At 49.6% G+C, this 12,500-nt stretch overlaps 2 protein-coding genes across 2 annotated transcripts in view; both read right to left on the bottom strand.

Moving 5' to 3' along the window:
• The window catches only part of LOC101749716, a 35,504-nt gene extending 27,371 nt beyond the window's left edge, over positions 1-8,133 (bottom strand). The window contains exon 1 of the mRNA XM_046943872.1: positions 3,717-8,133. Coding sequence (XP_046799828.1) covers positions 7,191-8,120 — 930 coding nt within the window. The 5' untranslated portion in view covers positions 8,121-8,133 and the 3' untranslated portion in view covers positions 3,717-7,190. The remainder of the gene's footprint in view (positions 1-3,716) is intronic.
• A 617-nt stretch (positions 8,134-8,750) lies between these two features.
• GPD2 (glycerol-3-phosphate dehydrogenase 2) overlaps positions 8,751-12,500 on the bottom strand; it is a 64,320-nt gene continuing 60,570 nt past the window's right edge. Inside the window, exon 18 of the transcript XR_006939853.1 lies at positions 8,751-12,500. This exon is cut by the window's right edge and continues 1,218 nt beyond it. The gene's annotated coding sequence lies outside the window, so the exon portion shown is untranslated.

The raw sequence follows: 12,500 nt of genomic DNA, 5'->3' as shown, positions 1-12,500 counted from the left end.
CTCTGGCTGGCAGCTGCAGGCGGGCTGGGGAGGATGGCAATATTCACAGAGGGAAATATTTGGGAGCTGGTGATCCCCCTCTGCTTGTGGCCCTGAAGTGCTCTGCTCAGCAGCAGCACTCCATGAGGACATGGCATGCAATCCCTGCTTGCATGGTGCAGAGCTGTCCCTCAACTTCCAGCAAACTTGTGCCTGCTGAAGGGGAAGCCTAACAGCTCAGCCTTGGCACTGCCACTTTTCCCATCTAAGGTCAAGGAGAATGGGAAAATCTTCGTGGAAAAGCGTTGATGATACGGACAGAGAAATGAGCAGTTCTGTAGGAAGATGGGTTCATGGAAGAAGGAAAATTTCCAGCAGCCAAAATTATTTGCAAGCCAGTTGTTAAGTTTAGCCAAAGGCAAATACAAAAAAGGAGAAAACAGAAAAAGATTTCAGCTATAGGACTAATGTACTTTTTAACGGACCATGTAACTTGAAAGTCTTTTTCTTGGTCAAATGGGCCATTCAGCCATTCCAAAACAGCATTTTGTGTCACTGACAAAAAAGGAAGGCTTTTCATGCCGGTCCAAGCAGGACTGACTTTATGCCAGCTTCTCAGTTCAGCCCGGGCACCAGAAAACCCACACTGCTGCCAGAAAGCTGCTTCCCAATTCTGAGGCCGTGGGGCCCCTGCCAGGGCCACAGCACAGCAGGGCCTGTCCTGCTTTAGCATGCACAGAGCTCCCCCCGTGCCTGCACTGCTGCTGTGCTGAGACCCACACATAAGGGCCAGGCTTCCAGCACAGCTGCCCGGCTGCTCCCCAGCTCTGACAGGGGGGACTCCAGACCCCCTCCCAGAGCCCATCCAGTACATGTGTACAGGCTAATTCTTGGCAGTTTATTCTAATCAAAGCAGAATGTCTGATCTTTCTGTCTAAATCTGGAGGGCGTCCTTCCTGTTTCTTTATGAAGAAATGCTGCACAAGTTCTAAATAAGCATAAGAATTGACATCTATCTGCCACCTGCTGTATTTCTTGCCTTGCAAAGTAAAGACTCAAAGGAGATGAAAAGCTCCATTAATAAGATTATCACCATTCTTTCTGATATCTAAATCTGTGCTACCAGCACTTCCTTTGCTGAGCAGCAGATTGCAATCATTGCTGAACCCCAGGTTTTTGCTTCTGTGCACAGAAATGCAGCCAGTGCTGTATCACTGGGCGTCTTCCAGACAGCAAGGGCATATCATTAGCATATTAGTGACAGCAGCAAAAATACTTCAAAATAAAACCGCAGCGTCAGATTAGCATGTGTGCCAAGGGCTCATTCTCACCTCATGTACCTAGTGAGCCCTTGGCATCGCAAGAAAGCCAAGTGCAAAGTTTTGCAGGCACTGCAGGATGCTACTCACTACTTCCAGACACCCCTCATTTATCCCCTACCCCATCTCTGTGCTGCAGGCAGTGCCTCGGGGCATCCCGGCTGTGCCAGTGCTGAGGTGGGGACCGGGGAGTACTGGGCAGCGGCTGTGGCTCCATGTCTGCCACTGGAGCTGCTTGCACAGGAGTTTTCTCAAACTCAGCTTTGAGTGCTGTTTCTCCTCTGCTTCTAATTTATGTGCACGTTGGATTTGCCTAACGTGTACAGCAAAATACATTTTACTGGTGTCCTACTCATTCCAGAACTGTTCCCACTCTTGTGTGCATCACTTACTTACAGAACAGCTTTACAAATCCTCATGTTTCAGTACGCTCGGTGTCTCTCTGCAGGCCCAGGACGCAGGCAGGCTCGTGCCCAGCAGCTTGCCATGGCGCTGGGTGCCACCAGGCCTCTTCTCTGAGGTGCCTGTGGTGACTGTGGCACAGCTCACTGTGACCAGTAGTGACAGCAGCCCTCATTTACCTGAGCTGCTCCCTGGCTGCCCCCCACAGTGCCCTGCCAGCTGTGGCTGCTCACAGGTGCCTGAACTGGGGCCAGTGCTGCCAGGGAGCAGCTCAGAGCCCGGAGCCTCACCATGCCCACCATGCTCACTGTGCGCTTTGCCTCCCACACCCTCTCCTACGAATAACCCCACAGAGCAGTTTAGCAGCAAACATCAGAACATGAGAACACCAGGTGCTGTGCAGCATACTCTGTAGGCAGGGCAGAAAACACACTGGAAGGCTGGGCCTGCCTGTGCAAGGCCTCCTGGCCCACCCATGGCCTAACAGAGGGCCATGTCTACCCACACGAGGCCTGCCAGGGGGCCAGGCCTGCCCGCACGCGGCCTGCTGGAGGGCCAGTGCTGCCTCAGGAGGGCCGTGGAGCAGCCAGGCCTGCGGGCAGGGAAGCTCCAGAGGACAAAATGCGCAGGGATAAATGGCCTCATTGAGAGCAGCACTCAGAAACAGCATTGACGTGGGGCTCAGGCGGCTGTTCAATGGCTGCGAGTAGGGTGTCCTGCTGAGTTCAAAAGATGGCCTTGTGTGCCCTGGAACATGGCCCCCAGACACTGCCGGCATTGATGACCGCTCAGAGACGCACAGCCCTTCGCCTTCCCTCTTCCCCTGGAAACTCCCTGATATAATCCATCTTTTCAGGAGCAGCAGAGAAGACGATGCTCAGGCTGGTCCCCCTCCCAGGCTGCACGTCCCTGCCCCTCCGCACAGCTGCTGCCCTGTGCAGAGCCCTTTGGCTGGAGGTTACCATGGCACAGACGCTCTTCCAGGTGGAAAAACAAGTTATTTCACACAGATTTTCCTAGAAGCCAGGGGGTGGCGAGATTTCCCAAAATGCTATCTAATTTGTGCTGAGATTTTTGGAAATGGACTCCACCTTTTTCTGGGAACCCCCCACAATAGTTAATGTGATCAATATGCAAACATTTTGGCGAGGTTTTGTTATGCCAGTGCTATATGGCGAGGTGCTTTGCACAACCAGATTTTGCTGCTTTTTACCATGACAAACGAACCAGGTTCCTATGAATAAATCTGTGGCAAGACCACACACAATTATTAGGCTTAATACCAATTGTCCCTCATTAATGTTTCAGAGCAGTGATTAGCATTTTGAGGCAAACAAGGTGTACTTAGTTAGTGGGACGCGACCCAGCTGTCATTACATTATATCTATGATTAATGATCTTCAGAGGCAGAGAGCTTGATGTTTGGGCACTAATAAATGCTCAGAGGGAGGGGACAGCCGTAGGGCAGCATCCGGCTTGGGAAGATCCCGGAGGCTGCAGCACGAGCCAATGGAGGCTTGCACAAAGTGAGATGGCTGAAGTGGGTCAAGGCATTTCCTTAAGCCCACATGTATGGGGTGACCCCAGAGCAACAGCCACGGCACAGCACAGTGCAGATGTGTCCCACACTGACCACTGCTGTGGTGAGATGTGGATTACCAAGGTCTTTGCCTCCAAGGATCATTGGCAGTGCTGTTCAGCCTCCTCCAGGTGGCCAGCCTGGTCTCATCAGTGTGTTACAGGCACAGCAGGACTGACTCCATGTCCCTAGGATAGAAACCCCACTTTCCCCCTTTTTGTATTTCTATGCATACATTCAGACAGAACACCTGGGGAAATGAGTGCTGCTGTGCACACCGTGGTGTCACAGCACCATAGCACCACAGAACTGCGCAGGCTGGAAGGGATCTTGGGTGGTCACCAAGTCCCACCTCCCATGGGAAAAGGGAGCCTGCATGGGATTACCCAGTTACCAGCCCAGGCATGTCCTGAAAACCCCCAGGGATGGGAACTCACCATGTCCCTGAGGAGGCTGTGCCAGTGGTTGCTCTCACTGCAAAATATTCCTTGGTGGGCAAGTTCTCAGAGCCCCAGTTCCTCATGAAGTCACATCATTTACACAAAACCTTATAACTTACTCAGTAACATAGGATTATGCTTAAGAGCAGTTGAGGATACATGGCATGGAAGGTCATTTTGTAACTGAGGAACGTGTAAACAGTGGAGGCCAGGAGTCAGTGTCATGAACAGACGTGGCCAATGGGCTCCTTACAAATGTTTAATATTTAGAGGGAAAAATGTAATTTTTGCTGCCAAATTTTAATTTAATTAGGGATTGTTTGGGTTTTGTTCTTTTTAATGCGGTTTGTTTGTTATGTTCACTGAGAAGCATCATTGCCATGGTAACGGACAGACACGTGCAGGGCAGCGTGCACACTTCTACGTGGCGTGCCGGGCGCTGCGTGATCCACAGACATGCAGCAGTATGCCAGGGGAGGAGATGGGGAGATCTCTAACAAGAGCATTGAAAGCCCCAGAACAAATCAGAAAATGTTATTTGTCTGTACTAACAAGAACACTTCCTCGGTATTCCCCAGCTTTTTCTCAACACTCCTACTTGGGCATTAAAAGAACAGGCAAAATTAAATGAAGCTGTGGGAAGAATGCAGAGTTTACCATTTGATTTTGATTTGAGATATTTTTGTGGCAAACCCAGATTTTTTGTGTTTTTTTTTTTTCTAGCTGGGCTGCTTTTTGCAGACACTTTGCAACACAATCAAGATGCAACATTTGGCAAAGAAATGTTCAACAGTGTGTGCCTAATAAGTTTGCAATGGGAAAACAAGCTGAAAAATGCTGTTTTTTCCTCTTTCTGTTGGTTTTGTGCAAGAGAACATTATGTGCACTATGAAAACACCAGAGTTTAAATAGCTTACCAGAAAAAGGAGGAGGATATTGCACAGGCCCATGGCCAGATAGGGAGCAGTGTGCTGCACTGCCAGCAGAGTTCTGGGATGAGTACAGAAGGTACCCAGCATGGCCATAGGAGACGGTACAGATATGGATATGGCACATCTGCACACTGCCAGGGATCCTGCTGGGGCTGGAAGTTTGCTGTATGCACAGTCCTGCAAGGCCGAGGACTGCACAGGACTCTGGAGCATGGTGGAAACCTCCAGGGCCACTGGTCCAGGCCGTCTCTGGGGACACCTTCAGCAGAGGCCCCAGGTGTTTGCAGCCCAGCAAAGCTGGCATCTGCAGCTGCTGCCATGGGACCAATGGGCCAGTGGTGGCACCAGAGCAGGAACTCCATGGCATGCTCACCCTGCCGCAGCCATCTGAGAGGCAGGAGAAGAGGAAATCTGAACGTCAGCTCAGGAATGGAGCTCGTTTCTGTTGATTTATCTGGCTTCCAGCTACAGATTAGCATAGTGCTGCCCTGATTTGCTCTCCCCTTGCTTTTAAAAGTATTACAGTTCACAACATCATCCATTTAAACACGATATGATGCTCACAGGGCTCGCCCTTCCTGCCATTGAAGTGAGTGAAAAATGTGCCGTTGACTTCAGTGGATCAAAACCTTAATAACTAATTTATAGCTTATTATATTATTAATATTTGAGTTCTTTCTAACATGTCCTCAGTCACATCAGCTACTTGAGTGCATGCTGCTGGCACTGCTCACCCTGTACGGTGCTGGGATGCCTTCCCGGTCGTCAGCAAAGGAGATGACACTGCGAGCACAGGGCGGGCTATGGATTGACATTGGACATCACTCATGTTGCACGTGCTTCTTTGATCTGGTGGCGATGTCTGCCCACGGCAGAGTTTGGAGCTGGGGGTCTGTGAGGTCCCTTCCAACGCAAGCACTCGGTGACCATACTTCTGTCCCATTCTCGTTCCTGGTGTCTGTGCCACCACCCCACGTGCCCTGTGCTGCCCTGCCAGGCTCGAGAAGCTGGGCAGCCCCTCAGCGTGGGGCTTTCCTTCTGCCTCCCAGCCCTGCAATGCAGGGAAGCAAGAGGGAAAAAACCAAAAAGGCAGAAGTGAGCTCGTGATGTTTATGCCCTGAACTCACAGAAGTGCCATTACGTTAAATCACAGGGAAGCACGCACAGCCTACTTCTTCCTTCCCGGCGGGTGAACCACCTGCATGTGACGCTAACACGGCTGTGCTTTCCATCAGAGCTCCCAGGGCTCCTCTGAACACTGTCTGTTGACTTCACACCAGGCACCTCCTGGCGTTCCCCCTCCCAGAGGGACAGAACGAGGGGCAGCATCAGGACGTGGGCAGCACTCTGTGCTCAGCCCCTCTCACCCGCACCCAGCAGCACGGGGCATGGCGAGACCAGGAGATGAGAACACTGCACACCTTGGACATGGCTCTTATCTATTATTTAAGACTGTCCTCTTCACAGAATTAATTAACATCTCTTTTTTTTCCTCACCACAGCAGATCTAGTAAGAAATCTGGCATTTTGACAGATGACTATGGATATTTTCCTATGCAGACATAACTCTGGGGACACAGGTTCTCATTTGTAAACTGCTTAATAAAATTGTACCAAGTGGGCACCCAGAAACACAATATTTTCCCATGTTCTTCTATGCACGTCTGAGAAACGAGTTGATACTTGCAAGCTGAAATTATAAGGCGGGTGAGATTTTGTTGCTTTCAGCAGCATCATTGCCTCTTGCCCGAGACGCAGAAGATGCTGCCTTGGAAAACACTGACGACAGCACTCCCAGGCTGCACATCAGTGAGTAAAGCCCCCATCCAGCTCGCACTCCCAAACTACTTCTCAAGCACGCGGCCCTGCCCAGCTGCCCACTGGTGCTTAAAGCTGAGCCCAGGTGCACACGGGCTCCTGCGGGCTCTCTGTGGGGATGCAGCAGGAGGGAAGCAAGTCCTTTTTTTGTCATAAAGCTGAGCTTCCTCCCCAGGCTAAAAGCATCCCTCCTTGGCTGTGCCCCCTGTTGCTGGGCTGGGCGCACCTGCACTGGGCCGCGAGGAGCTGGAAGTGGCACAGACAGGTGATGCTGTGTGCATAGACCAAATTCTGAGCGTGTTTCTTTCTCTTGACAAGGAAAGACAAATTTCATGCAAATATTTTCTTACATAATACATTTCAGCTGTCATTTTTTCTTTTTTTAAGAAATCTGCGTATTCTCACACTGCTGCTAAAAGTAATCAGTGCTGCTTTTTGTGTGGCAGCGTGCTGATATGAGGCACACATACAGCAACGCCTTCTTTAACATGCAGACAGTTAACATACAGACGGCAGCGTGCACAGACCGTGTATTGGTAAATCAAAGGCGATGCAAAGCAAAGCCAACAAGTGTTAAAATAACAGGGCAGAGACTACAGCATGGTTACATTGCTGAGAGGGTGGAAGCAGCCTCTGGAGTATAATAGGTTTTAAATTGGAGGCCTCTACTTAAAACCCAGAGGAAATAAGAAGGGTCAAAAAGGCAAAAATTGCACAACTGTTATATTACTTTAAAAGACAATCTAATTTCTCCTTCAGAAATTGCAGTGTTTTTTGGAAGATGCCTTTGACAAAAGATGTCACAATTCAGACCCATTGCTGAATGAAAGAGTGGTGGAGAACCCAGAATTTTATTCAACTTAAATGTTTCCGCGAGCGTGCCGTAAAGACGTGGCATTTCATAGAACCGGTTCAGTATAAATGGGGGGGGTTGAACTCGGGAATACAAATGGAAATAGGAAAGATCTGTTTGAGGCCAGCGCTGCACGCTGCCACCTAAAAATATTCGGAGCGAGGTCCGCATTGAGCCCCTGCCAACCCTGCCAGCAGAAGCTGCTGACCTATGCAATGGAACAGCAAAGCTTCTCCTTCCCTTCGCCCTCAGCCCATTCACATGGGACTTTCCCCTTTGGTTTGCCAAGCGTGCTGGAAGCATCAGATGTGTGGCAGAAAGAGGAAGGTGTCCCTGCCCACACACTGCTGCTGGCACAGAGCTCCGGGCACTGCGGGTGAGCAGCAGCAGCAAAGCCCTGGGAGCACTTCTGCTTTCTATCTCGGTTCCCCAGCACTGCTGCTCCCGTGATGGCTGCAGGGAAGCTGTGGAGGTGCGATTGCGGGTGGGGGAATCAGTGTGTAAATGGGGCGTGCACGGGGAAGCAGCACCAGGTGCCCACCGCAGAGCCCGGTCACAAGGCAGGGGTGTGCCGGGCAGACCGGAGAGCTGGGCGGCACTGCTGGCGGTGCTGTGTTTGTGCAGCACCTTTACCCCATCCAGGAACACAGCCCTGCGTGCCTCAGGCCGGTTTAACTCAGCACTACATGGCACAACACGACATAACTCGATGTGACGCATCACAACGTGGCCCAGTGCAACCCAACACACCGCAACACAACTCAGCGCAGCCCAACCTCTGCCCGCACAGCATCCCATCCCATCACACCACGCATCAGATTTTAGCCTATGATTCCAGAAGCTGAAAAGCCTTGAGAAATACAGGGAATGATGCAAACCAAATCTCCTTAAGTGTCCTCCACACGTTTTACCAGAAGCTCAACTTGCTACATCTTCCTGTGTATCGGGGCAGTAATTTCTAATAAGACAGTACAGTTTCCAGCAGGGCATGTTTAGCCCTAGTGTGACACTAATTCCTAGTTTTCCTATTCTCTCTTTCCAGGTATTGAAGGAGCGGGCTGGAATTTCAAGCAAGCTTAAGCTTTTGCCAATCTCTCCCAGCCAATGCACGTGGGCTCAACATGACAGAGCATGGTTCAGCTCTACTGTGCCAAGGTATCTGTGCACCCTCCCTAGGAAAGTGAAAACTCAATCAAACCACGTTTCTGCAGACTGAAACACTACAGATACTTCTTTTGCACTGGAAATACTGTGTTGTATTTCTTTTTTTCCAATAAGGTATGAATTTGGGAGCTTAGCAGGACTACGCAGTGCTGCCACGCATCTCAACTGCACCTCATAAATATTTAACAGTACTGAAAAACAATAATTTTCTAACTCAGAAAACAATGTTACAGGAATTAAACAATTGCTAAGTGACCACTGAGCTTTTTCATGAATCCCATCTACTTTATTAAACCAAGACAAGCCAAGATAGCCAATTACAATGCACTAAAATGTACTGTCAACTGGCTGGGAAATGCTATTATATTTTCAGCTTCTGTGTAGTTCAATGAAAATTAGAGTTAAATGTGTATTTTCAATGCAATAGGTTATTACTACGACGTTAATCATACCATTACTTTTTACTGTGGATCAGTACATGGAAGTTTAAAGGAACCCTGACAGAGAGCAGTAAATGAGGGCAGCCCTCAGTGCTGCACCTGACAGTGGGGCGCCACGCCAGGCTTACCGCAGCCTCCCCAGCTCTTCTCAAATCGTGTCACTTGTAGGATTTGCACCTGACTTTTGCAAACATTAAATGTTCTTGGCACCGAGAACCAATTAAGAAATCCGGACCACTATTGCTGAGCTAATTTTGTTCGGGTTGACTGCATGTTCAAATCTGACTCTAGATGCTCATCTAATGTATATTGTGACCAACTATTTCAGTCGGATTAAGGTAATTACCTAGCTCAACACTTTTCTGATGCATTTTACAGTAATGGAATCCGAAGCTTTTATATGCTTCTCAATCTTTACTTCAGAGGACTGGGAGGGTAAAGCTGTGCTCGAGGACAGAAGAGCCGAAGCCTGCATGAATAACCAGCCCACAGGACAGCTCAGCTCGTCGTTGCATTCCCCAGCTGAGGAGACAGCGATCTGAGTGCTCCATTAACAGCTCCATTTCCACGGCTGTGAGAAGGAGCACAGCACTGGGATGAGAAACAACGGTGATGTGCTTCAGATCTCAGGGATGGGGGACTTGGGGGCAGCACAGAGTGACTCAGGGAGCTTCCTGGATCCAGCACGCCGCCTTTCCATGGCGCTCAGTCCTCTGCAATCACAGGCTCATAGGATCTACACCCAGAACTGAGCAGTGCAGCAACGAGGCAAGCCAGGACACGGCAGCCACTTGCAGCGGGAGAACACACAGCGAGGGCTGGGCTTTGGCCACCACACACCGCCATGACCGCTCTCCTAGAAATGAATCCCATCACTGTTCACCATACTTGACACGTCCAATCTCTTCGTTTTGCTAAAGTGTTTTATTTCCACCTATTTGATGGCTTGCAGAACTGACGGTCAGGGCCTGTACGTTTCTCTCACTGGTGCACAGTGCAGAGTACTGTTCTACAGTTTGGGAGGGGAAGAAAGATGAGAGTCTACAGGCATCTCACACACCCTTAGAGACCTCCCACGTGAAGGCCTTTGGTCTATGGCAGTGATAGGGAAGGGCAGCCAGCAAACCCTCCGTGCTCCACAGCCAACACACTACATCAGACAGCGCCCGTAAGGCACTCACACGGCCATTTATGACGGCTCTTTCTGCAATGTGGCCGCTTTCATCTTTGGAAATTACACTGAGCTCATCCCTCATATGGCACAAACTGGGCAATAACTTTCAGTCCTACCCATGAACCAGACTCGAGGCGGCCAAGTGGAACCGAAAGGTTCTCCGAAGTCTATTACCAGCGCCCTGACATATCCAGTCTCTAAACAGACTTAGCACGTGAGACACAGGAATGCCAATATTTATTAGGTGCTCACACTTTCCCCGATCGATTTCAGCCACCATCTGAAACATGTGTGCAGCAGTGCAAAGCACAAGCAGCCTGAACAGCCCCATTTGCTGCAATTCAGCCTCGTACAGCAGACCTGGATGTAACTGCTCCGTGTCCATCATCCCCAACTGCAGCATCCCACTGCATGGGCTGGGCTGGCGGTGCTCCCAGACGTGCGCTGAGGGCTGGGATGCAGTCACGGGTGTCCCCAGCCAAGGTTACGTGTCACCCTCCAGCCTAATTTTAGGAAGGATCGATTACAACACACAGCGCACACAGTGCATGAATTCCACCAGAAAGCCAAACACCCACAACAGAGTACGACCCTTTGGCCATCATTGCACAATAGGATCATCAATAATGAGTTAAAGCTGGGGCAGACTGTACGCCGCTGTTCTGTCTTCATGCAGCCATTACCAAGAGGAGGGACATCAATACACCCATCCTTTTGCTTCTGTTTTTTCCTTTCTGTGATTAGGGGGAGGCTGACACTACAGTCGAGCTCTTTGGTAGAATTTACTCCAGTGATTAAAGTAACTGCACAGAATTAGCACAACTCCAACGCTGTTTTTTATCCTGGGTGGCAGAAAATCATTGCTCCTGGGATAATTTTGAACCCAACACAACGACCTCTGTGAAAAGCAGCCAAAAGTTTTATGGTTTTCCCCTTCGTGTTACTTTAACGTGGCTCAATTGTTTAATCCGAAAGCGAACACATTCCAAATAAAGTAATACAGTTTGCAGCGAGACGCTGCAGGAAATAATGAGGTTGCGAGTTCTGGAGGCTTTAATATGGTTGAAATTATATAATATCTTCGCATTCCCCGTATGGTCCTATTAAATGCAGTAGGCATTGATGTTGCTAACTGTCAGGAAGCAAAATGAAAAATAGTTTTAATAGCTGCTCTTTGACCTGTTTTATATTTTATGTCAATTATAACAGCATACAACCATGCATAATTATGAAGCATAGACGCATTAAAATGTACACATAATTTGTGTTCTTATGGCAACCACTGCATTAGGATCCAGAAAACAAACTGATGACTTCCTATTGTTCAGCTGTCTTAATATCAAATCTGCCGGAGTTTTGCCCATCAGCTCGCCCTGCATAATTTAAAAAACCACATATTCTGAGGCAGACAGAAATCACCGCAGAGCTGTGCATCCACGTCCACCCTGAGCCTCACAGCACCCTCTGCCTGAGCGCAGCCGTGTGCAGGGGGGTCAGGCCTGGGCTCCCCAGTGCTCTGTGCCCTTCGTGGCAGAAGTTGCTTTATGGTGCACAGAAAATCTGCGGCAGTGCTTCGACTTCATTTAGCTCTTAAACAGGAGTGCTGCTGCGTTTGGTGTCAGACAGGGAGAGGCGTCCTAATTTTGTAGCCAGCTGATAGAGATGAGACCACCATCTCGGACCTAATATGTATCTATCCTGCACAGCACGCTGAGCCAAAACGACACAGCTGAGCTCTGGGGTTCAGAGAAGGCTCGTTAAGAAAGCAGTCGTTGCTCAGACCTCGTTCTCAACACAGAAAACACCTGATGGTAAAGCAGCAAACGTGGCTGTGTTTGCTGTCCTCCCGCGGAGATGCTGTGACAGGAGGAACCCGCATCTGCTCCAGCATGGCCCAGCATGCCACAACTGCCACAGTGTGAGTGTTTTCATGTTCTTGAGGAACTATCAGTGAAGGTGATGAGAACCCAGCTTTATTTCTCTGCTTTGCCAGGCATCCATCCGCCCCAGGGAGCATATTTCTTACCCGAAATTTGCTTTCTATTCCAAGCGTTTCCCTTCTGACAGCAGCACACCCCACCTCTTTGACTTCCTCCCTCCCTGCCCTTCTCCCTCCCCGTGCCCCAGGACCTGTGATGAGATTCACACTTTGACTGCGTACTTTACACAGCACGGATTCCTAACGCTCGCGTTCCAGGCGCTGGCAGCATCCCCTGGCTTCTGCTATAAAGGCAAGTTCATGAAGTGTCTTCTGAAGGAAGAGAGAAGCACGAAAATCTGTGAAATCCAGAAAAAACCATCCGCTGTGACACCAAGGCACGCTGTGTTTAACTGGGATCTCTCTTACTGAAGTCATCTGTTCGTGTCACCATCTGGAGAAGGTTACGGGAGCAGGCAGGG

The sequence above is a fragment of the Gallus gallus genome, chromosome 7 (assembly GCF_016699485.2).
Source record: "Gallus gallus isolate bGalGal1 chromosome 7, bGalGal1.mat.broiler.GRCg7b, whole genome shotgun sequence".
Taxonomy (NCBI): domain Eukaryota; kingdom Metazoa; phylum Chordata; class Aves; order Galliformes; family Phasianidae; genus Gallus; species Gallus gallus.
This window is presented reverse-complemented; position numbering and strand designations above follow the sequence as displayed.